Raw genomic sequence first — 26,404 nt, forward strand, 5'->3', positions numbered from 1 at the left:
CCATCAGTGGAGAAATCATTTTTCATACTGCCTTCCCAAATAACACAAGACATGTAAACAACACATGCCGAAACTGTGAGATTGTTAGACGACTGCGGCCGGGATGCATCGTATTTACCTGATCTGATGTCACATATCATGACAAGTACTAGACCATTGATTCCCTAAGCTACAGCATACTCAGCACTCTGGCCGACAGCTCTAGGGTGAGACCGACGGTGACGGATTGTAATTAAATTAGTGACCTCTTGTGCAGAGATCAGACAAGACTCTATCCTGACTGTGCAGAGAAATCAATATCAAACCAATTCACAGATCAATTGGATTTTGTGCTTGCTGGGTTATTGGGGAAATGAAGATTGTTTATCACAAATATCATCAATATTTATCTTTTAGACATCCAGTGATTTCATTTATTTAGGCAGAGTTTTTTAATCATATACTGTATATAGTCACTGCCTCCTCAACACATTCCCTCTGGCTTCATTATTGTAATTGTCCCCCTTTCTCTAAGATTAGCCTCAGTCTGCATCCCTCAAAGATAGCCTGAATAAGAGGGGAACAAAATCTCAGTTTAACTTTCTCGACTGTACCCTTCCCTGCACTCTGAGTTTCATTGTGTCGGTTCAGCCTTTATCTTTAATCCTTCAGTGAGAACTGCCAGCGCGGCCGTAGCTTGAGAGTCTTGTCTAAAAGGTCCATCGCCCTGTGTGCTGCCAGCGACAAGGTGTAAGAGCTGCTAATCCTCATTCGAGGCTCCACTACACCTGTATCCTTTCCAGAGGCTGCGTAATCCAAAACTGTGGCAAACCGCACGCACACACACCCACAGTTATATACTTATACACACAAGCACACAGGAAAGCGATTTGCACTCAGTGAGAACATGATAACTTGGGCAAAGGCAACCTGATAGTCAAACTCTGCAGGACAGGCGCTAATCAAACTACAGAGAGGTGTCAGACATGCTCAGGAGGCAGGTGTGCTCCAACTGTCACCCTCTCTCTCCATCTCCATCTCCTGCCCATCACCATATACCTCTGTCTACCTGAGGATCACTCCTACATGATTGTTGCAGAGGAGTGTCAAGGATCAGCCCCTGCCTGCCATGTTTTCAGACTAAAACATGCTATGAAATGACAAATAATTCTGGAAAACGCCTATTTTCTTCTGCTAAAGCACTGAGTGAAAATGATGTCCTCAAATGCTCATGTAAAAGTTAGTCCATCTTCAGTCTGCAGCTGGAAAAAAAAGATGAAAATCAAGAATGGCAGTCAGTAAGTCCATTTTAATCCTCCTTTTGTCCTCTGGTCATTCCTTTTGGGATATCCACAGGAGGGTGTTTGTGTTTAAGAAACGGAGTAAAAAACATGGTGAGTGTTGAGCAGAGTGCAGCGCCCGTCTCAGGTCAGTGATAAATCACCATCAGCAGCCTCACAAGATGAGAGGAATCACTAACGGCTGATTGGAGGATACTTCTTGGCTTCTCCCCTCAGGCGCGACGGTAAATGCACTCCCCCACTGCAGCGGGGGGAACACAAAAGGCGGTTGTTCCCCAGCGGTGAAGGAGCCTGCTGATCTGCACGCTGCACTACCAGTAAAGCTGAATTCGTCTGGGTTTCACACTGTATAATTTCTCTCTCTCTCTCACTCTCTCCCCCACCATCACTCTCTCCATTTCCAGGGCTGGGCTACTGCTCTCTTTTCTCGTCCCCTATAATTTTTACCCACACCTCATTTGCTACCCTCTCCCTCCTCCTTACTTTCTCCACTCCCCTGCCTCTCTCTGCTTGTCTGCAGGCAAGAGAGCAAGCACTGGAAAGCCTTTGCATACTGTTTGAGCAGGACAGGACGAGATAACCACCAAAGAAAGCCACATAAAAGTGAATGAAATATCAAGGTATCCATGCAGTGCGCTATCAAGACATGCAGACAAGCAGGGAATAGGTTCATTCATCTCATGGCATGGAAGCAATTCTGTATCACCTTGAGTGGTTATGAGACGCTATTAGAAAGAAAAGGATGATTGCACTTTTTCATACCAGTAAAAATTCCCAATGCAGGTAGAGAGCTCATGACTGGCTGTGCATTTCGATGAGGCTCTGCGCTGCCACAATGAAGGAGGGAACAGAAACAGGGGGAAAATAAGAAAAACAAGTGAATAACAGGTGTGACAGGATGAATTGAAAGATATGGAGGAGAGCCAAGAGAGAAAATGCAAATGACTGTGTGGGAGAGCAGCAGAGGAGTGGAGATGGGCTGGAAGAATGGTTTTCTGCAGTAATCAGAATGACCTGCTGGGGGGGGGGCAGACAATATGGAGACATTTCATTTTAGAGTATCTGCTCAGCCTGGGAGATATTTATGAGTGAAAGTCCTCTATTTTCCCTGTGAAACTCTACACACAATCAGAGCAGCACTCAGTAGCTAATTTTCAATTTAAAAAAAGGCTTTACTGGCACATTTACTGCAGTGCTGCTGCCAAGTACCTCAGGGCTGGAGAAGGGAGACAGTCCACAGGGCAGACAGGATTAGAGTCTCTGATACCAATGCACTGAGAAGAATTTTGTTTACAGTATGCAGTCACACTCGTGGTTGACCTGTCTGTCATTTTCTACCAGTCAGTTTCCTATGTTTCCATATTAATGTGCTCTCTCTTCTCTCAACGAGTTAGTTTTCAGCTGCCAAGAAATAAAGAACAAGCTCTGTAAGCATGCAGCGCAGTGTCACTTATTCTGTGTGTTTATCTGCTGCTGTCCCTCACACACACACATTTTCAACCTCCCTATTTGCTGTAAGCCGGTCTGAAACAGGATTTCATGGTGGCTGTGTCTGGTTCAACAGGCTTACACACATTTTAGCCCATCTCATAATGCTGCAGTGCCACTAATACCCAATGCACCCCACATAGTTAACACTTACTCACACAAGCACATACACAGACAGACAGACATCTCCGTTGTCTTGTTATGTGTTGCTCTCGAGCATCACTCAGCGCCAAACTGTCTGCTTTGGATCTTCATCTCAATGCAAAAGGTCAGAACGTTATGTGGAAATACTCTGAAATATCAACTGCCCGCTCCACAAGACAGTGAAAAGACGAGGTCGTCATATTTAAACGGACAGATCCGCCTTGTACAGCTCATGTCATGATCTGTTTCCAGCTTAAATACCAGCGCTTGTCATCTCACATTATCCACTACTGATTCTTGCACCTCTTTCACTCGTGCCTGAACAAAGAGCAGGTAGCCTGGAGTATGCCGCCTTTCTATTTCTCCACTGAACTCTACCTTTGGTCTGACATTTGAATACCTCCACAGATCCCAGCTCTACATGAGTAATGAACACAAATGCAGAGCAAAAGCTGAAAGACATTCACGTCTTGGTGTTCCTGTAATATTCCACAAGACAATGTGTCAGATTCTGCAAGATGTGCATCACTAAAACGCATGAGAGGGAAGTTGTGAGTTTCTGTCTCGTAAAAATGTTAATGGAAGATATTATGCATGCATGAGTAAAGGTAAAAGAATGTAGCAAGAGCAGCATTTGACTCAGCAGAGAAGTTTTTTAAAGGGGAGAAACAACGGGGAAAAGAGAAGTAAAGGAGTTGGAGAGGGGGTGAACAGGGGGGATATTAAAGCAAAAGGAATAAAAATATGGAAAAAGAAAATTAAAAAAACAGCCTCTTTCCAGTGAGGCCCTGATTTTCTTTAGAGGCAGAGCAGGGAGACAGAGGGCTGATAGCAGCAGAGCAATGAACTACTGGCAGAATTTTAACAGTGTTCTCATTATTTATTTACTGCTCTGAGGGAAAGACTGCCGGAACATAATAAGCTGCTGCAAGATCCATATTTTGTGTTTATGTCTGCATTTAAGTGTGTACGCATGCATGCATGCATGTGACGTGATTGCCATATCTTTGCGAGGGTTATAGCCGGCGCGTAGTGGAAAAGGACCCGTCGCGGCAGCTTCATTCACATTCTGGAGAAGTTGTTTTGTGTGAAAGCTATTTCACAGAGGAAAAAAACATGAGGGCCAGCTGCCTCAAAGCAGCACTGAGATGGCATGAGATGGGGACTCAGACTGTGGAGATACGGATAAATGAAATGAAAGTGGAAGACACTGCATGGACTGACAGGAGGGGTAACTGTGTCTAATTGTAGTTGAGTGGAGGAAACTTTGATCAGCAGAAGCGTGGACTTGTTATTTAACAAGCTGAGGAAAACAGACTCAAGACCTATGTACACCAAGAGAACACACGAGGGCACACTGTGCTGCCAACTGATCAAATCTTGCAAATGTAATTATCTCCAATATGTTTTTCATTTGGTTAGCATGGATGACATTGTTAATTTGCTTGATGAAAAGCATTTGTTGAAGGTTTTTGATCCTGGTAATCATATTTTGTTTGTTGATGGACAGCTGGTTCAAGTCCTATCAAATCAAGACTTCAAACTGTTGTTGCCTGTGGTGGCTTGAGGAAGCTCTGGACATTCATGTTTTGTGGAGAGGTGTTGGGCTGTGTTTTCCTGTGCTTCCTTTTTTAGCAGAGGCTGGGTGTGGCTTTCTAGGTGGCTGGGAGCTGCCTCCTTCTTACCTGGAACTCATCTTCATCAGCACAGTATAAAGACTGTGGACTGCTGCAGACTCGTCGCCAGGTTGTTTCTGCTACTCTGTGGCATAGTCAGCCAAGATTACCATTGTTTGCCTCTCTAGTGTGTGGGCTGAGCATTCCAGCGTATCTTGGAACCACCTCATACCACGTGCCTCACCTGCTGATTCACTGGATCTCCCTGCTATAAGCTAGCACCTTACACATTCAAGTAAATTCCTTTTACCCTAATTCCCTGTCTGTGTGCCTGCTCTTGAGTCCTATTCCCACCCAAACCATAACAGTTGCCACCAAGTTGGCACCAAATGGTTGACAAAGGCATCCAACTAGGATCAACATTAGGCCCTGTGCTATTTATTCTATTCATAAATTATATTTATTTTCCAATCAAGCATTGCTGTGTCTATTTGTTTGCAGATGATACCATGTTTTATACCATCTGCTGTACTTCAAGACAGGCTGTCTCTCTAGCTTATAACCTCTTGTCTATACCTCTTGTCCTCCATTCTTAATTTAGTTTCTAAGTTGTTTTTGATCTCCAAACAAACAAGCCTATGGTGTTCCTTCTCATATCCATCCCTCTTCCAATCAATGCACATTAGGATTTTATTCAGAAAGCTCATTGTCCTACAAAACTGTGTTAAACTCTTCATTCAAAACGCACTAATTTAAACTGGATTCTTACAGCAGGACAAAGCTTGAGTCTCCCTTGAAAACATTATACAGTTCACAGTGCTGTCCACACTGGATGTTGGTAATGCACTTAATTTACACCAGATAAGTACATATTTTAACCAAAATCATGATCTTTTCTCAAACAGAACCAATTATTTTTGATGCCTAAGACCAACCAAACTGTGACTGTCTTCTAAAGCATTTATTTTGAAATAGCAACCAGTTTGTACGGCATGCACAGACACAGACAGAGACTCTCAGGGACTTAAAAGTCCTACTTACTGATACTTTTGATAACATTTGCAAGTGTTTTAATTAGCGTGTGAGTTGATAATTGCCTTGTGTGAGTCATTTTATTGCGAGCTTTTGTTCTCAGTGCTCTCTTGCAGAAACGACCTTGATCTGGGGAACACTTCCTGAATAAATCAAGCTTACCTAACTAATGCAAGAAAGTAGAAACCATGCAGTGAAGATTTTGACTTTAAGCATCATTTTTTAAAGCGTGCCACCACCAAAAAGGGATATGTTGTAACACTGTGTAAATAATATGAAGAAAGGGGAAAGACGTGAGACAGAGACAAGCAGACACACTTGAGATTTGTTGAGCAGAATAAAGAATTGAATTATCTGTCTATCATGAGAGGCTAACTGGCAAGTGGGACGTGTAAGTCCTCTTACGCAAATTAATGGCTTTTCATTGTAGTTGGAGAGATGTGGCGGGAGCGGGAGGGGCGTTATTCCCTAATGCCAAACCATCACTGTTCTCAAATCTTCACTGGTCACAACTCTATACCGTCTATTCCCAATTCTCATCTCACTCTGCTAATGTGTCACAACAGGCTTAACACAGAGCAGGGATGGGGCAGAGAGGGGAGCAGAGGGAGGTAAAGGGGACATCAGGAGTAAAGGAGGGAGGTGAGGAACTGAGCAGAGGAGGCCATGGAAGGGACTCTTAACAGTTTGGAAGCTGAGGGAGAGAAGTGAGGGTGAAGAGAGCATGAGAGAAAGTTGGGTGGAGGACGAGAGGATTTGACTGAAGCAGCAGGTCAAGAGACAAAAGGATTTGAGAGACGAAAACATAAAACAAGTACAGTGGGCGTCGATTTGAATTTTCTAAAGGGAAGGGTGATTAACGCGGTACCGTAGGGGAGGAAGAAGGCTTAGCGAGAGTGGTCTAATTAATAATGAGTGCTAATACAGAGATCACAATATGGAGTCTTCCTGTCCTACACCCGGGTGACTGCTCGCTCCAACTCTAGCCTCGGCCTGCCCAGTAATGCACATGATTTCATGTCTAACAGCACAGACAGAAACCTGCTACGGTGTTGAAGGTATGATAAACTGGTTACTGTTGTGTTTACTGCCTGTAAACACAACATTCAAACGTCACCTGCCCCTGCGCGTCTCTCGTCTGTCCAGCCCACTTTAGCCCATTTCTGTATGATGAAAGCTAGTGTAACACCTGCACTGTCACATACGTATATAAGGCAGCTAGAGCGGTGTATCAAAACACCTGTATGAAAATGATAGATGAGGTATAAATAAGATGTTAATCATGTCTTGATGACATTGCTTGTATATACGAACAAACAGCGACACTAACAGTTAGTAATAGCTCTACTTAGCCAGCAAGTATAGCCATATTCAGTCTAGCTCGCTCAAAAGCACAGAAGTGGACAAGGCCTACATGTCTGGATAATAACATAGCTACAATACCCGGTAATCTGTTGAGTCACAGACAGCAGTCAACAAGCAAGCAGCAACGTTAGCTAATTGTTTTTGTGTCCAGATGCGAGAATTTAGCAGCAAGTGCGTGCTGTTATTGGCTGGGGGGCTACACAGCCACTACCTAAAAATTTGAAAATACAGGCAGAGAGCAGGACCTCTGCACATAAATACACAGCCACACACTTTTAGTGAGTCAGAAGTGATGACTGATGAATTCCATATATTTTTAGTTTTTTAAGAAAATCCTGCATGGCACAGCTTTAATGTAATAGGAAGGCCGATGGCGCAGCACAGGTTAGAATATCGGCTTAATAAATGCTCAGTGAGAGCTAAATTAATTTTATTAATTGATCTATTATATCAGATTTTAAAATGTTAAACCTACTGTGTGTGTGTGTGTGTGTGTGTGTGTGTGTGTGTGTGTGTGTGTGTGTGTGTGTGTGTGTGTGTGTGTGTGTGTGTGAATCCAGCTGTGAGACTCCAGATGATTTTCCTATCATGATGCTTCATCTTCTCTGACTCTTCCTGATCAATACACACTGTATCATTCACCCAGCGATGTGTACTTAATGATCAATACCAACATCGTTCACCCGCTTGCCCACAGGGACATGTGCATGGACACACACACACATATGCACACCTTGATGCATTATGAAGAGAGAATGTACAAAATCCCATTAATTCCACTCCATCCCTCTAACTCCCCCCTTAGTGATCTCACCTAATGCGATCCCCAATGACTGTCCGCTGTCTAAACGCCTGCTTTTACAGCCAGAAGCTTTGATATTATTCTGGTCCAGCTCAGAGCTCTGGGTGACAGCTGAACTATCATTTTTCTAACATAAAAACCAATTAAAATTCTCTTCAAATTGCTCCTTAGATGCAGGTGCTGCCAGACAGCGTTGAAATATAAATGTTGTTGTGCAAACAGGCATAATCCTTGCTAAGATACTTGAAGACATTGTCTCTCTCCCCCTCAGCGTAAGCGTATAATAAACAAAACTTATTCCACCCAGGTGTTTTAAGACATCTGCACGCCGTGGTTCTCCTCCTCCCACGCACTCCTACTTATTTGCCCCAGGCTCCACCAAATCAATATATCATTAGCCAGTTTCTCCACTCACCCCCTCCCCTGTTCTCCATCCAGAAAACCTTACCTCCCACCCACTCCTCTCTTACTCTGTCCTCCCCTCACATTTCACACTATTTCATGCTGTTTTTCTTCCTTTACCTCGTCTCTCATCTTCAGCCCTCTGGCCTCCACCTCCCCACTCCCTCTCTCCAGCTCTGCCTCTGTCCTTTGTGTGTGTCTCTGAACCTGCCGCTGATGTGGAAGAAAGTATAAAAGAGGGGTAAAAATGGGAGATGGAGGTGGGGGTTAAAGGTGTAAGGAAGGAATCTGAGCCACATCGGATGGAGAGGGAGATGGTGGGTGAGGGCAGGCGTTGCAGAAGTATGAAGGGAGGGGACGAAGAGCAAAGCAAAGCAGGGAGGAGATGGGGAACACGAGGGGGAGGGGAGCCTCGGTGGCTGGCTGTGTGGGTGAAATGAATGTGTAATTGCATTGTAGTGGTTCAACCCTCCACCAGACAACTGAGTGATGGCAAGAGCGACAGCCACAACACTCCCCGATGGAGGGTGGCCAGGCCTTTGGCTTGCTGTGTTGTCGGGTAAACAGAAAAGGTTGTCAGCATCAGTTTACGGCCAGCAGGTAGGAACACGCCCATAGCCTGCTGCAAAGTGTCAAACATGGCAGGTGATGATGAGGCAGGAAAGCTTGATACCTGCGAAGTGAAGGGAATTTTAAAAAACTGCTCTGTATATTTTAGCTGTTACAAAAGAGGTTATATTATTGACCCACTTGTGAACAAGAACGGCAAGAGATTGGCTTGCATCTCCCCCTCACTGTCTCTTCCATCTCCTCTCCTCATCCAAAACAGGCCACCTATTCACTCGCAGCCCACCCCGCCCTTCTTACATTTTTTTTTTTTTTTAAATCTTCCCTTTATTTTCCTTCCCCCTCCTCCTTCCCTGCACTTAGAACGGCGCGAGGAGGGGTGAAGAAGAGGGTAATTAAAATGGGCATGCTGTGCAGTGAAATGAAGCCAGTACAAAGACACACCTCAGGTCCAGGAGATGAAAATATGAATGGAAGCAGAGCCACCGAGTGTGTTGTAAGACTGCAGAAATGTTTCGTTGTAGTTCTCATCAAATGTTACCTGACTTTGATGACACACCTACCCCTCTCACACACACAAGGAACAAAGCAGCGGTGCAGAGCTTTGAGTGATGTGCACTGCTCCCGGACTACCAACGAAACAGGTGAGATTGTGACGGCTCACAAACAGAAGAGGTTGAATCAGACCCCAGTAAGTGTACCATGGTTACTGCAGAGAGAGAGGGATTGGCAAGACCAGGGAGGGTGCAGATGGAGGAGTCACCTTGAGGGAGAAGAGGGGAAGGAGGGAGGGAAGGGAAACAGTGGCAATGCCAATTTATTTCTTTTCAGGTCATAAGCTTGTAGATATGGGAAACACACTTGATGAGTGGTTAAGCTGTATCCTGAAGTGGAGTGTGATTGTACCAAAAGGTTCAAAGCACAAGTGAAAATCCTGTAATCCAGAGAGAGCTTCACAGGTGTCAGCTGCTGTTTGCATCCACGTCTGTTTGTGGCACAAAATATAGCCAGTCTGTGCGGTGGTGACTAAACACTGGAGTCAGTAGGATTCTGGTCTTTTTCTCAGTGGAGATGCGGGTGGAGATGAAATAATATTGATTTAACTCTCAGACGCAGTTTTATAGATGGATTTTTATACCAGAGTATGAGTCCACTCTATGGGAAGTCGAGGTAGCAGTGATTCACAACAGTGCTGTCATTAATACTCAGCTACAGATTCATCTTTGAGCTCTGACATGAGAGATTTTAGAAGGACTCAAACAAGCAAAGTAGGTGGAGAGGATTAATAAAGTTTTAAATTCAAATGATATCAGTTTAGACATGAATTTCCAGAGTGTGCTTTGAATGGGTCTTTTTAAAATGGTGTCAGGTGTTGATGTTATTTCACTGTTATTTTGAAAACCAAAGAGGATACCATTTCCTGTCATTAAACAATAGTGACATCTATTGGTGGAGTGTTGACAGGTAAGTGCAAGAGTGGAGATCTTCTTCATGTTTCTCAGTATCAACAAGTCCAATGGAAAGACCAAAACAAAGACAAAAACGTGTTAAACCTCTGTGCCGCAGACCTCCAGCTCCGAAAAACACATCATTAAAAACACATCAATGAGCCACACCATAGCAGCGGGTGTCATGACCATGAATGTGGGCACTATAGTTTATTTTGAGTCCATGCTGGGCAATAAATACCCACAAGAAAGCCAAAACCACAGATGAAAATGTTCCCCAACAAATACTCAATTTAAGCAGCTTCTGCTATAAACAAAAGTCCCCAGCTGTTTAGCTGTTTCAGGAAATTACCTTTTTTTTTTTTTTTTTTTTAATAAAACTGTATATTTGTATGCTGTTTTTTAAAGATTTACGCCTTTGATTTGCTAGATGTGTGCATGTATCTCTCCGTACGCATAATGACCAGTTTTTTAATGCAGCATCCCTGATTAACTCTCAGTCAGATGATAACCAAAGACTAATATCATGTACGTTGCCCCACCAATTAAGGTAGTGCATTGCATTTTTAAACTAAGGATGCATCATTATTTCATGATTAGTTCTCGCTGCATTACTTTGATCCTCCATTCTGAGTAATTCGAGAATAATTGTTAGCTGTTTGCTAATTAATTTCTGGTTTATTCCTTATTAATTAACCATGGAAGGGTAAGAAGGAGAACGCTCAAAGCATCCTAAAGCTGTTGTCAGAAGGCCAATTTGTATGTATAATATATATAATAATAACTGAGAAGGGAGCATCCTTGATGTGTCTTTAAAAGGTTTTACATCAGAAAGTAACTATATATGCATAACAGTGTTTTAAACTAAAGTAAATTCAAGGGCAGATTTATTTTGTGACAACTGGAATCAATCTGCTGAATATAAAGACAGAACAGGAAGGCTAAAATGGCAGGTGGGAATATAAAAACTAAAAACAGGCAAGAGATTCCTTTTAGATAGAGATAAAGCAACATCTACGGCATAATGGCCCACACAAATACACCCAAGACAGCATAGGAAATATAAACATGTGGCAAGGTATTACAAGCTGTAGAAAAGAGCACAGTGTACCTCACACAGCAGGAGCCCCTGTCCTAATTACCGTCCCCTCTGTGTGGTTTGTTAATGGTCACAAGACAGAGGCCACTGCTGCTGTGGGAGTATTAGGAATGTGTTTTAGGTGTGGCCCTGCTTTATGTTTCAATGTGCCCTTGACTATTTATGTGAGTTTGCTTCACTGATTATTGGAAATTTTGTCAGAAAAACCTTTGTTGAGACGACCAAGGACACTCCACTTCTTGAGTGCTGACAAATGAAACACATTGATCTGGTGCTAATTTCAGAGCGCGCACGCACACACGCACACATGCACACATGCACATTATATGAAGCTACTTCTGAATGAATGAAGGTGTGTGTGTTCTGTCACATAAAATCTTGCTTATTTGTTCAATTTTGCTGTCACATTTTTTAAAATCAATTTAACAACATTTTAATTTCCACAGCACTGACACTACTGTATATTTGTGACATGTAGAATTGAGAGGCAAAGGGTTCCCTTCTGTCCCCCTGTCACTTAAGCATGTTAAAGGGAAATTCCTGGAGAAAAGACAGACACAGTATTGAGGCACTTTTTTGCCTTATCTAATTCTTTTTATGCTTCTAAGCATGTCAAGTGAGATGGATTTTTGTCATTTCAGAGTGATTGGCTTTGTGACTGATTTGCCTTTTTTTTTTTTTTTTTTTTAATCTTAGACTGTGTTTGATAAAGGGTGTTAAAACATTTGTAGTTATTCTGGTTATTAAATTTAATGGATCACAGAGTTGGGTGTATCACCGGCCAGCAGGGGTCCTCAGTGAGCCACGTGAAGGTCAGTGTCCCACACAGAGGGAGACGCACAGCCATAACAAAAGTCTGTTCTACGCTGTTGTTTTGCCTGAATTAATATCCAGCGACAGTCAGCCGACATTGTGTTTATTCGAAAACGGCATATAACGGATTTAAACGGAGAAGACATGATAGAAGACGAGAGGACATGAACCGTTTCACGCAAACAGTCATAAATCCAGCTTCAGGAGGCTGCGCGCGCGTCTTGGCAACGGAAGTAGTTTGTTGCTGCTGATAACTTCCTCAACCGAAGCTAAACACTGAACCTCAACTGTTTTCAACTAAAATGTCGGCTTGTTGCGTGTCTGGCTGTAAAAATCGACATTCGTCAACCAGCCAACTCAAATTTTACAGAATACCGTCTGGATATCGGCCGTTTCAGGCCAACCGGAGACGTTTATGGCTAGAAGCGATCCAACAAGTGAACGGCAGCACCAAGGGACTCGGAGGAAATGCTCGTATTTGTGGCGCTCATTTTATATTGGGTATGATAGCCACGCTTATATTTTTCTACACGGTACAACAGCTGGCTGAGTATGGGTTGAGTTTGATAGACTTGGTGGAAGATGACGTGTAGCTAATTCCGAGGTTGCCTAAAATCTTGCGTGCTTATTGTCTTTTTAAGGGGAGGCGTCCTTGAACCACGACGATCCCGACTTTGTGCCTTCTATGTTTACATGCGCCAAACAGACCCCGAACCCCAAGAAAAAAGTAAAATGGTAAGATGTGAATTCATGTTGTTAGCTAGATAACTAAGTTAAGATTTCATCTCTGGGGACGTGCAGTGCGCTAGCCCCACTTTGTGCCTTTCATACTGAAATAGTAATACATGAGACCGGGGCTAGCTTAGCATAGTGCTAATCTAGCTAATTTTAGCAAACTAGCTACAACAAAACATGATGAAATCTTAGCTTATGCTGCCAGTTAGTTAAGTTATTGATTTATGGATTGCCAGACAATTAATGTACAGAATATATATATATATATATTGTCAGTCACTTACACACATAATGCACATATGGTCACTACACTACAGTGTGAGGTTGTCTTCCATATAAAACAAATAAGCATTGTTACTGTTTACAAGCTGTGCAAAGTGTGTCTTTAGGTTATATCTGTGCCATTGTAAACATTTGGTCAATAAACTTGACTGTTTATGGATAATATTGCAGTGCTGCTTCAACCTTTCAGTGTATTGTCACAGATCTGCCACATCAACGTCTCTCACACCACAAATTCTTAACGGTCACCATCTTTATTGAGTTGGAAAAGTGTAACCTTCTCCTACTCCACTTTGACAAGTACGTATATGTATTTTTTTTTTTTTTCCAAAGGAATTATGGTCGTAGAAAAAGGCGGCGCCGTACAGCCAAGGTGGGAATAACAACTCCACCGAGAGCTGATCCTCCTGTGGACCTCCAGTCCTCTGTTTTGATGGAAGAAACAGAGGCACCATCATCTCCATCAGCGATAAAGGTAGCAGCCACACTTGTTATTTTTAAATCTTTTGCTTTTAGAAAACAGAAAATCAGTTTATTATATGTTGTCTCTTCTGTGTGTGTGTTTCCTAGGAAGAAGAAACATTGACTGAAGAGGCTGAGACCGAACGTGAAACCAAACTAATCAAGTCAGAAACAACATCCAGCCCGAACAAGGCACCACCATTGTTTAAAGTACCAGCAGGCATCCCAGCACTTGACAAAATGAATCCCTTTGTGCTCCTAAAATCTGTATTTGCACCACCAGGTGAGTATCGGTGTGAGCTGTGCAAGCAGACCTTCACCGATGCATCGCAGCTTGTAATACACAAACAGCTGCATGAAGCAGAAAGGTTATTAATCTGTGAAATTTGTGGAAAGCGCTTTTCAAGTCAGGCAGATTTCACTGAGCACCAGCGTGTGCATGAGTCTTCCTTTCCGTGCAACATGTGCGATCGATCTTTCACTACAAGTCATAACCTCAAGCGTCACAAGCTGCTGCATGTCAAAGACGACAGGAAGTGCAGCAAGTGTGGGGTACTCTTCTGTCGACGCCATAACCACGTTGTATTCTTGCCGCAGTCCGAGCCTGCGCAGGATTCCTACAGCATTAAGCCAGAAGACGAACAGGTGGAGAGTCCTGAAGAAAACCAGACTGCTGAACAGGATTGCGATCCTCAGAACACCATGACTATAAAACCTTCGCTGAGTACTACTGCGCAGACTTTTTTGCCTGCTACCTCAAACCCTGGACCTTTATCAAAAATCCATAATGCCTTACCTCCAGCCTCATACAGAAGAATCTTACCAAAAATGCCTTTTCCACAGTTGAAACCTTTGTCCGTGCCACACCCACGCCCACCAGGACCCAGCGACTCAAGGAACAACTGCCCTGCAGCCATCGCTCAGCCGCATCTCCCCCAACATCCAGAGCTCCCATCCTCGCTAAAGATGTTTTCACCACAGTACCTCACCTCGGCTTTACTTCAGGTTACAAGAGATTATGACTACATTTTAAGCAAACCAACAGGTGCCATGAAGACTGTTGTGAAGGAGAAGCAATGCGAGCTGCTGCTGGTTCCTCCAGAAGAGCGAAGCGCCGAGAACATCAAAAAGGAACGGATTGCTTATGACCTGGAGATTGTGCTGTGATATAAACAGTGAGGGATTATTCATCACTTTTTAAAACAAACTGAACCCTGCACATAGTTTCACTACAATTTATCTGCCCCGTTTGCCTCAGCTGTAGTGTTTACTTTCTATCATAAAGCTAACAAGACATTTGGTAGATACTAGAGCTAAAACATGCGCTCATCTGGGCTCATTCTCCTGCCAGTATGTCACGTGTGCCGTCTGTATGGCATGAAGTCGTCACTTTTTGTTTAACCTTCCTTTGATAAATGTACACTGCGAATGCACTGCTGCACATGCTCCTCGGTGCCTGTTTTCTTTGGCAGTTAGGTCTAATCTTGTTCAGCACACTGGTATATTTTAGGGAAAGTAACTGAACTCATAATGCTGCTATTTTTCTTCAGTTAGCCTAACTTCTATTTAGGATACTGTCACTTTGAATGAGGTGAAATGTGTTTGTCCGCTGTTAAACTCTGAACAGGAAGTTAAGAAGCATCTGTAATTGACCCAAATTGTGAAACGGTGCGCCAGGTGGTATTTAAACTGCAGATTATCACCAGTTTGTGGGGTAGTCATCAGTTCAGTCTGTGTGCGAATGCTAAAATTGATCTCATGATAATCATTATAGCATCGTATCTGAAAAGAATTCCCATCTACCTCAGTGAGCAGGAACCACACAGTCAGCTGTTTATGGTTTGTTTTATGTTATAGAAGTTCTGTTTTTTGTCCATGTGTATACAGGAATACTGTAGTAATTCCTGTATGTTGAATATGCAAGAACAACATTTTTTTTTGAGTTGGCTTGTGTGCCCTTAAACATGACGTGGCAGAAGACAGTGAGCAGAGAGTATTGAGTGAGGAAACTGCCTTTCAGAGGCGTGTTTTTCTGCCTATCCTGTGAAACACTAAGTTAACAAAACAGTAGTTCTAGTTTCCTGCCTGCTGCAGATCTGCTGTTCTGTAGCTGACACTGACCCCCAAGACTCTGGGAAGGAAGACAAGTCAAACATTTTGCATTATTGCTGGACTGTGTGCTTCAGCGGATGCACTGACACACCGGCTTGCTGGTTATCTTCTATCTTTTTAAATCAACTTTATATGAGTTTCAGTCACCACATTCGATGAATGTATTTTTATGACAATAAACTTTTCCAAAATCTCCTCTTTGCCTCATGCCCGTGCTACTTTCATAGCTCCATTTCAACCAAACAAAATTCCACATTATATGCTTTAGGCTAAAACAGATAGTAACTCACTGTGGTCTGTCCAAATCAGTCTCATTGGACACATTCACAAGAGATGAAATGAAAACCTGTGCAACATGTCTGATTGAAATACAGTCTGTACATAACAATAGTGAGGGTGGGGGGGCAAAGATTTACAGGCTAAAAAGGATTTGTCAGATTTGTCCTGATGGTGGCACTAGAGGGATTGTTAAATTGACCCAAAACTGTCTGCCTGCTTGTCTTGGACCGACCTCTTATCAGTGTGTCATATTACATTAAAATGGCCAGCTTGTTCTGGGAGCTGCAGCACAATCCCATTGCAGAAAAAAGCCCACAGGACAATAGCAATAAGGTGCCTTCAAGTCTTTATTCTTTGGCCCTTTTTGTCACTGAATTTGGTTCTGGTTCCCAAAGGGCACCTTCACTTCATCTACTACATCATGGTTTAGAAATAAGACTGAAAGAGGCTGTTTGTCAACAGTACAACCTACATGTAACCAAATATTAGTAAAAGGTTTATATGGTTGCACATGTCATAATGATTATTCTGGAGTAAGTTAAACAATATGCTTTCTTAATGCTTTATAGCCCTAACAAGAACATGTGGGTTGCCAGGTAGATTGTGAAAATGCCCCTCAGCTGTTGTTTCTCCTCCACAATAATGAAGGTTAATGGGTTTTACTTCTTAATAACAAACCACCTCTGTGGTTAGAAATATTAACCAACTCACTGATAAAGGATTGTGAGTTCTTAAGCTCTGCTGGCTGCCCCAAAGTCCAGGTTCAAGACTAAAGGTGACCAAGCTCCTCAGCTCGGGAGCTCCCTGCCTGAGATTCAGGGGATCAGTGACATCTTTTAAATCATTAAAAGCATTAGCAAATGATTTATTAACCGTTAATGAAGCTTCATCACAACCATTTATAAAGCGTGGCTTATTAGAAAGTGGTATTGTAACTAAAAAGCATTAGTGAATAAAATAAATAAACATGAATAAAGGCATTAGTCACAACACATGAACACAACACAAGGGCTTGCATTGTGTAAAATTAGTTTTAACAAGCTCACTGGACACAGAACTGGGCTTTGAACAAACTTACATGAGATTCTGTTTTATATATTTTCAATATCACAGATGCATAAATATAAATTGGTTTCTGTTCTTAAATTTGGAGAAACAAGGTTAAGTCGTTCATTGATTTTATTTATCGTACCCACAGTTCATCTCTCTAAAACCTCTTGTACCGCATCTCCGAGCCAGATGAGAGTTGACCGTCTCCCGTCTGATTCCATCTGCACGCTGTACGCATCCTATTGGTCAGAGGGCACCGGTAATGGTGGGCGATGACTCTGATTGGCCGCTGTGGCTGTCGCTTAAGGCGAACGGCAGCGGCGATTGGCTGATGCGTCTCCGCTGCTTCGACGACAGGCAAGTGGTGCTGATGCTGTGACAATGGGAGTCATCCAGATAAGCAGCATCTGGATCGAGCGTGCTTAAAACACAGCGGCGGCGCTCACGCTCAGCTGCCTGCAAAGGGACGGAAAGCAGCTGGGTAGGAACACGGGGAGGACGCTCCAGCTGCTGCTCTCAAAGGGTAAGTTTACTACTGGAAAACAAACTGATATCCCCGGGGCGTCCAGTTAGCTGTTTCCTGCGTGGGGGCTGGGGAACTGCTCTCAAATACGTTGGTGGCAGAACTGTAAATCCCGCTGGCGAGGTGAAGCGACCTTTAGCAGCTTTCCCGCTTAAATCAATAAAAGATGCTCCGCTTTCTTGCAAGTCGCACAGACTGCAGGCCTCCTGTTCATGCAGCGGTTGTAGGAAGGCAGCTGTGAGTCAACTCATCCCCCCTTGGTCGACTGCATTGCGGAGAGAGCATGCCTTGTAGGATTGCATGTGTGTACTATTCCGCGCGCGCTGCCCTGCAAATAAGTATTCAATACACCAACACTGAGGACTATTTTATTGTCTTCTGTCCTCAAGCTTTCAGATTTCATGCACGTCATCATTCCCGTAGATCCAGTGCGACGCATTTGTTAGAAAATCAAAATATGAATTATTATGCAAAAATGAGCGTGAATTTATTTAATTGTCAGCACCGAAACTCTAACAGCTATACTACGGATTTGCACAGATTTGTAGTGAGGTGCTGTGCATGCTGGGAATTGAAGTTTGAGGTTGTGTGTGTGTGTGTGTGTGTGTGTGTGTGTGTGTGTGTGTGTGTGTGTGTGTGTGTGTGTGTGTGTGTGTGTATGATTTAGGCAGCTCACATGTTGTACTTGTACATTATATCCATAGATACGTTCAGTCCAGTAGCTGCTGACTCTGGTGATGCAGATTCTATTTTTCATGGCTGTAAACGTGCAGTGTTCGGCTTCCCTCTGTCTTTTAAGTCTAGTGATGGGAGCGTTCAGCCGGCAGAAGTTTTTCCAGGAGCTTGCTCATGGCTGCCTGCTGCCCACAGCTCAGCAGGGCCTGGAGCAGGTATGGCAGCTGCTGGTTATCTGCCTGCTGTGTCGGCTTCTCTGGATGTTGGGTGAGAGTCCAGTTTTTTTTTTTGTGCCCACTCAGAGCTGTTCGCCCTTCATATCGCTTACCTCATCATAATCACCTGTCCTTTATTTCTCTTTTTTCTTGCTGTGTCAGGCCTCCCCTCTTTCGTGAAACACCTGGGCACGGTGGCAGGAGGCTTCTACACTCTCTACCTGTTCTTTGAGCTTCACATGATCTGGGTGGTCCTTCTCAGCCTTCTCTGCTACCTCTTCCTCTTCCTGTGCCGCCACTCCACCATCCGAGGCACCTTCCTCTCCATCACTGTGCTCATCTACCTGCTGCTGGGGTAAGAGGGCGATGCCTGACAGCCCGGCTGCAAGCATCGAGTCTGGTCACAGTGACGCTTAATTTGCTGCGAGAACTGCATCAAAACTGAAACTATTTCTATCCGATTTTATCAGAGAGCTGCACATGATGGATACCACCAACTGGCACAAGATGAGAGGTAGGCCAGCCATCGTTTCTGAAGCAGCATTTGACACATTTCTGCTAGATGAAAGCAAAAAATGTGATTGTTCTCAGTTTGAGAGCGTTGATAACGCTCTTACGTCGGAATCTAGTGACTGTTTAAGTGCTGCTGCTAATGTCCAGGTTCACAGATGGTGGTCGCCATGAAAGCCATCTCTCTGGCCTTCGACTTGGACAGAGGGGTTGTGACCAGTGTGCCCTCACCCATTGAGTTCATGGGCTATATTTACTTTGTGGGCACAGTCATCTTCGGCCCCTGGATCAGCTTCAACAGCTACAAAGAAGCTTTAGAAGGACGTAAGCTAGTAAGTGTGATGCAGGAGAATTGAAGGATTATTAAAAAGATTTATCCTGAGACGAGCTGCTAACTGTTCAAATCTTTGCCTCTTTCTTCTCCTCAGAGCTTTTCTTGGCTTTTTAAAGTGTCTGTTAGCTGGGTGAAGAGCCAGGTCTGCCTTGTTATTTCCAACTGTGTTGCGCCCTACCTCTTCCCTTACTTCATACCAGTGTATGGAGACAAGCTGCTACGAAGGTGAGCGCAGCACAAAGGTGCTCGTAAACAAATCGAAATCCCTGTTTATCCTGCGACTCGGATCGCTTACGGCTTAATTCTCATCTTCTGTTGTGCTGCTTTGTTCGCAGCAAAAAGAGGAGGAAGATCAGGTAATTAACTGATGCTGATGCTCCACACCGTAGGCACGCCCTCCATGTGTGCTTATTTCCTGTTTACATTTGTGCAGCACCTTCACCTGCATCCATTTACCACACCTGTTTCATCATCTTTAGAAACGTGGCGAGACATATGTCATCACATGGCAAGTCAATGAAACATTTACATGACTTTAATGTGCCACTAATAGTAACTGCTGCGCCTTCTCTCTCTCTATTCTTTTGCTTCTCAGAGGAACACCGGCTAAGTATGTCCTTTAGTACGTAATAATTAATTCATTCAGTTCGATTTTAACCTAAAATTAGAATGTAATGTCCGTCTCTTTCTTCCTTGCTTAATGTCGTCGCATTAGGTGGCTGCTGGCCTACGAGAACGCCATGTCTTTCCACTTCAGCAATTACTTTGTGGGCTATCTGAGCGAGACCACCACCACTCTGGCTGGGGCTGGCTTCACCGAGGAGAAGGACAACCTCAAATGGTCAGAGTTGCACGTGCAGGATTAGCATGAAGAGAGTTTCTCTGTGTTCACATCTTTAAAAAGCCCCTTCCCCTTTACCTTTTGCCGTGCAGGGATATGACCGTATCCAAGCCTCTGAATATAGAGCTCCCCCGGTCGATGGTGGAGGTGGTGACGTCGTGGAATCTGCCCATGTCCTGCTTTCTGCACACCTGTGAGTTATGATCTAAACAGTGATTGCTTGATGGCAGCAGCTGTTTTTGCTTTTCCTCCTCATTATGAGCGGCATGATAATGGCTCATTTAAGCAGACGCTCTGAGGCAAGCTCATGCTCTCGTCCCACAGATGTTTTTAAGAGCGCTCTCAAATTTGGGACGTTCTCAGCCGTCATGGTGACCTATACGGCCAGCGCCCTTCTGCATGTGAGTGCCGTCTTACGTACAGAAGTAACTATACCTCATCGGCTGTGCTGTCTCTGTTTGAACAAGCGGATTGTTTCGACTCTAACTCTTGTGTCTGGTAGGGTTTGAGTTTTCATCTGGGTGCAGTGCTGATATCTCTTGGGTTCATCACGTACATTGAGCACGGTGAGAGTCTGCCTAATGTTGTCTCTTTCCACATTAGAACCTTTCCATTTAGAGAAGGTGCTTAGCTTTGCAGTAATGGTTAATTGCACCCGCTATAACACACTGTTTCTGTTCACTGCAGTGGCTGTAATTTACCTCTTATGGTCGGAAAGGAACTCTTCCCCTGGCTTCATTTTAATGCTTTGGTCTTGTTTTGTGTTTCAGTGTTGCGGAAGAGGCTCGCAGCCATTTTTAATGCCTGTGTGCTGTCAAAGAAATGTCAGGCAAACTGCACTCACAGGAACAAAAAGGTAATATGCACCTTTCTCCTCCCTCTGTTTTTCTTTGAGAGAGGGGTCTTTATGACCTGTCATTTCAGATCTGCAGTCTGCTCTTCAGGTTTGTGCGAATATTAAAGAGACATTTTGAAAAACATGCTTAATTTCCGTCTTGCAGGGAGTTAGATGTATGTATGCTACATGTATAAGCGAGAGTCTGTTAGCTCAACTCAGCATAAAGAGTTTATTGTTTTTATTTTCATTTCTGTTTAGTTGTAGTTATTTTTTTTTCTGTTTTCTAATTTATTAATACATGTCCAACTAACGCCTGATGCTGCACAGGCCTATGGTGTTTTGTACATGTTTTATGCATATCCTGGTTTTCTTCCAACTAGTTTATGTGTGCAAATGGCCACTGCACCGGCATTGCTGGCACTTCCTTTCAGAGCAGGAGGTGCTCAAAGGGTGCCTACCTAGTGGCTCGTCTGGCGTAGTTAGCATTCAGAAAAAAATGCACTCCCTATCTTTGCTCTGCACTCATTTAAAATATGAAAACTAAACAAAGTATTTTCCCTTTAATGTACCCTATAGTAATAACAATAATACTAATAAACTTCTTCAGCAGGCATCATATTAGAGAACACAAGAAATGATCTAATCATTAAAAAGCTGTATTTATGTGTTACTAAAGTAGTGCGGACATGAGGTTTTAATGGCAGAAAAAAACACAATTGCAGCAGTTAAAATACAGCAGCCCCCATGGTCCGCCTTGCTCTGTCAGTTGATATATTTTGGGAGTTTACTGGCAAGGCTCCCGGCAAAAATCCCTTATGTTATATTGGTTACACACATCAAGAGCAGCGGGGAGGGGGAGTAATGATTTATGCCAAGAAGCAGACTGCATGGACTGCAACAAAGTGCTGATCGTTCCCATCACATTTTAGACAGTGATGCGTAAAAGCTCCTGAAAATGTGCTTTCAAACCTTTCTCCATGACACTGAATATTCATTACTGCATGTGCGACAATCAGAGTGAAAGTTTGATCGAAGAAGCAGGAGTTTAACAGTCAAATGCTTAGCAGATCTTCATCAAGACTGAGGAAGAAGCTGACAGAGAGAATAGGTTTTCAGGAGCTTTAAGAGAAAAAGCCGCACATTAATATTGAGTCATTCTTCTTACTTGATGCCTTGTCTCTCTCTCTGCAGGGCCTATGGGTGTATATGATTAATATAGCATTCAGCGCATTGGCAATACTCCACCTGACGTACCTGGGCTCTGTGTTCAACTCCAGTGTGGACTACATGGAGGAGGATGAGGTGAGGTCACACCATGTTTAGAAGAATACAAGCAGCTATATTTAGACCACTCAAATCAGTTTTATTTATAAAGCCCAATATCATGAATTTACCTCAAGGGGCTTTACAATCTGTACAGCCTACGACGCATTTTATCTGCAGGAAAAAAAGCCTTTAAAGGGGTGGAATGAAAGAAAGCTCATGAACATCCACAGAGGATGGATCCCTCTGACAAGATGGACTTACAAGTGATACATGTCGTGTGTACAGAATAGACCAATGTAAAATTACACCCTCTGCTCACGAAATGTACAGCACACCATGTGACGTATGGACGTGAAATGCAATATAGGAATGGAGCCTTAGCTGCGGTATTTATAGCGCAAAGGAGAGAAGTGTGCAGCCATATAATTCTATTTGTGTGTGTGTTTTCTAAATCTGTTCACAAAGTAAGAACAAATGCACGAGGAAATGTTTTTTATGAAAGGTAAAAGTTAGTAAAGGTTTGTGCATGTCCATCGTCCCATTGAGCTGACGTAGCTTGTACTGCCCCCTACAGGATGATGTAACGCATCATACCATTCAGAAGTGGTCAGAGCTGAGCTGGACAAGCCACTGGGTCACATTTGGATGCTGGATATTGTACCGCCTCATTCTCTAATGATAAGAGACAGAAACAGAGAAGGTAAAGGAAGCAATAATGAGATTTGTAAGGCTGGTTCTCCACTTCTGCACTGTGACTTCATTCTGCATCAGACCGAAGAGAACTGAATCAATCTGTATACAACAATAAACCAACACGCAGTGTTCAGGTTGCGCCGCATGTTGGCTGGGTAATCTATTAATCTAACCTGCTGGGGACTAGTTTTGATATCCGTGAAATGATAGCCCGCTCCTCCCTCCTCTTCTCCATATCGCGTCCTTTTTATCTGAGCCGCAGTTGTCAAGCCCTCACGTTGTGACAGCAGTTACCGATGTCTCACTGCGAGTCACAATCAATACCTATCAGCATGGTGGAGATCGGCTGCTCCTTTCTGTGGACACACGATAGAGCCCATTATCTAGGTTTCAGCATTGACTGCGGCAGATGTCCCCCAGATGTGGTTTCCTCTCGCCTCGAGTGTTTTACAATCGTACGTTTAGGTTTGAACGATAAGGCTGGTGATATTTTATGGTTTTCTTGTTTGCAGCAAATCCCTAAAGACCAAAAGCAACAATTCATCAGTCCGTCCCCGTCCCAGCCTGTCTATATGCTTACACTGAATACTGTAGTTTTTAGCTAACATTTGTTGGGAACTATTTTCAGCAGCGGATTAATACACATCTCATGCTCTAAACAGCAGCAGGACAGTTTATGTGGCAGTGAAATAAACTAGTGCTCATGTTCATTGTAATGAAGGAACATGCATCTCATTGACACGTTTTGGACAACAATGGAAATCTATGAAAAATAAGACATATAAGGCTTCAGCTGCAGAGACAACACGTTAGTAAAATCAATTTATTGTTGGTTTTGGTCTTTCCATGTTGGCAATAAGATAAATATCACCAGACTTCTGCTTTGACAGAGTTTGTCTCTTGAGCATGTGTAAGACAACAAAGAGTTTACTTCTGAATGAAAAGAGCACAGGCAGCAATTATAATGTCGCCATTAATTATGTGAATTTAGAAAATGAATCAGCAAGTCTATGAATTCATTTTTGTGGTGAAACTTCCTGATAGTGTTTGTATTTAGCTTTGTGTTACTTCGATAATTTCCATTAAATTGAATTATTTGCTTTTCCTTAGAGAGGGTCTTATTAGTATTAGTGATCATTTGAAACACGCTTCAGTGTTGAACAGAAACGTTTAGAATCAGGGTATTCCACATGTGTTACTGTAGGGGGAAATGTTTAAACCTCTCTTCCAATTTCATATTAGATGAACTGATACACTATATTAAATATTTATCCTTAAGTACAGATTTTTATGACACTGCTGCTTTTAATGATGCATTTGTGTAAATGATGATCACCTGATGAAAGAGTCAAACGAGCGTCTGTATCAGATTGTGTTCACGTTTTGTCTGTATCTTTCTTAAATCTAGAACGTCGAAGGATTCGCTTCTTGACTCAGATGTAGTGTTTTAGATTAGAGCCTGAATGTTCGTTCATGCCTGAGAACAAGTGCTCAGTCTCTGCAGATCTCGTACCACTAAAACCCAGCGAGTACAGTATTTTAAATATTATTCTGGTATTTACTTTGAGCCAACTTTTCTCCCTGTAAATGTGAAGGCACTGATACACCTGTGATATTTTTATAAAATTTTACATGAAAGCTGGATTGACGTCTTTGTTTAATTCAATGTGGGGAAAAGATGGATAAAGGCTGGTATAAATACAACTCAGACACACATGGACTGCCGTAAGAAATTATTGTTTATTTGAATGATTATTTACAAGAAGAGTGTTTGGACTGTTAGACAGTCTTATCATGGGTGAGGGAAGGATCGGAAAGGGGAGACAAACTTTCAGTTTTTAGCTCAAAGCGATGGTCCGGTTTAACCTGGACTCTATTTCTGAGCCTCCAATAAGCCAGAGACAGCGTGGGTAAGGGGACAGAACCAGGTTGGCCGGGGGTGGGGGGAGGAACGGAGGTTGAACAACAGATGGTGATGGATGGAGATCAGGTTCACTTTCTGCCTCTGTGAGAGGTGAGCAGATGCTGTATTGGAACTGGCCGCACAACAGCCCAGTCTGCAGGCTCAGGGGGGAAGTGTCGTGCGCTCAGCCCTGTTTGCCCCGGGGGCCCCCATGTTTACGACGGCAGGACCCCAGCAGTGTCTCCAAAGCCATCTTCACGAACGCCTGGAAGTTATTGCTTCTCTCCCTTCGGCTGTCCTGCGAGGGGATGAAACACAGACAGATACCTTCACTGGGGACACAGCAATCACAGCATCTCATTTCCACACCGTGTGCCAGACATGTCGGGGAGTGATTGCAGTGTCCCAAACCGCTGAAGGCCTAAATCAATCCTGCACAAATCTGGAGATGTTTTTTTCTGCTTGGATATCATGTCGCCTGTGCACAGATTTGATTCAGTGGGTTGAAATAACATGCTGACAAAATGTAGGTTCATATAAATGTTTACCTCCTTGCTTCTTGTTATCATCTCCTTTCTGATCACCTTTCTTCGGCTGCTCTTTAGGACTCTGAGGTTGCTGTGAAATTAAAGCAAATATAAATAAAAGGAAGCAACACAGTTGTACAGATTGAGAAGAAAATGGGGATTTTGGACCAGTTTAGTCATAATTTTCCTACCTTGGTAGCTGACTTCTTGTCCGACTTATTACCTGAAAATATTGGAAACACTCGATCACTTTCTCTAAAAATATATTTTTAATTTATCATGTAATTTGTATATTTTTTATTTTACATGCAGCTCTTTTGGTATCCAGATAAATTAAATATTTTCTAGACACTTTAGTCCCACGTTGCTTACCTTTCGTTCCCGGCATTTTGGCTGTGCTCCAGAGTCGGTGCTGATTTCTGAGAATGCAGTGCTTAATGTGGTGTTCAACTCGGTCATTTATGGCCCGTGCTTGTGAATGGCTCTGTCACTGGGGCCCCTTCGAGAAAGAGCGCCACGAACAAGCAAAGAGCCCCGTCAGCTGAGCAGCATGCCCAACAGCCCTGCAGGTCTTTGCTGAGCCAGGCGAAACCTCAGAGCTGACCTTGTAATACTGCCATTGTGAAGCCACTGGAACTGCGTGTTCACCTATTGTCCATGACAAGAAAGCATTTTCATGTTACGTGATAGTGCGTTTGGCTTTTTTAGTGTACTAGGTCAGGGATGGCTTTCTTTCATGTGTTATCAGACATATTAGACACTGGATTGAGGCTTTTGTCCCCAGACACCCAAATGAGATGATTTTATTCTTACATATGAATGCAGAATTAGCCTTCGGTGTTTGCAAGGGTGGAGGATGAGAGCAGGGATCATTAAGTGAGGTTCAAATCTGCCATCTTTTGCATTCTTCATTGTGTGGACTTTTATACAGGCTGAACAAATATTGCTGATATACCAATTGATTATTTTGCTCCTCAAGGACCCCTGTGGTCCCTGTAGGCACCGCTTCAAATCTGAATACAAGCAGTTCCATTGTTATTACTTTGTGCTTGTGTGTAGGAGGTGGGAGGACGGAACAGAATAAATTCAGTGTTGCGAAATAT

General features: G+C 43.2%; 2 protein-coding genes across 2 annotated transcripts; both read left to right on the top strand.

Annotated features, from left to right (window-relative positions):
• The first annotated feature begins 12,061 nt into the window (after positions 1–12,061).
• On the top strand, positions 12,062–15,842 carry LOC139334611 (uncharacterized). Its single transcript, XM_070967593.1, has 4 exons — positions 12,062–12,557; positions 12,698–12,791; positions 13,407–13,548; positions 13,644–15,842. Exons 1-4 carry the CDS (start codon positions 12,359–12,361, stop codon positions 14,700–14,702), a joined length of 1,494 nt encoding a protein of 497 aa, XP_070823694.1. The 5' UTR covers positions 12,062–12,358; the 3' UTR covers positions 14,703–15,842.
• A 1,480-nt stretch (positions 15,843–17,322) lies between these two features.
• On the top strand, positions 17,323–25,164 carry LOC139335767 (protein-serine O-palmitoleoyltransferase porcupine-like). The gene is made up of 15 exons (XM_070969554.1): positions 17,323–17,499; positions 18,299–18,441; positions 18,552–18,744; positions 18,860–18,903; positions 19,050–19,231; positions 19,328–19,458; positions 19,569–19,589; positions 19,829–19,843; positions 19,949–20,074; positions 20,167–20,267; positions 20,399–20,475; positions 20,577–20,640; positions 20,845–20,930; positions 22,104–22,214; positions 22,753–25,164. Exons 2-15 carry the CDS (start codon positions 18,306–18,308, stop codon positions 22,852–22,854), a joined length of 1,389 nt encoding a protein of 462 aa, XP_070825655.1. The 5' UTR covers positions 17,323–17,499; positions 18,299–18,305; the 3' UTR covers positions 22,855–25,164.
• Positions 25,165–26,404: the final 1,240 nt, after the last annotated feature.

The sequence above is a fragment of the Chaetodon trifascialis genome, chromosome 8 (genome assembly GCF_039877785.1).
Source record: "Chaetodon trifascialis isolate fChaTrf1 chromosome 8, fChaTrf1.hap1, whole genome shotgun sequence".
Lineage (NCBI taxonomy): Eukaryota > Metazoa > Chordata > Actinopteri > Chaetodontiformes > Chaetodontidae > Chaetodon > Chaetodon trifascialis.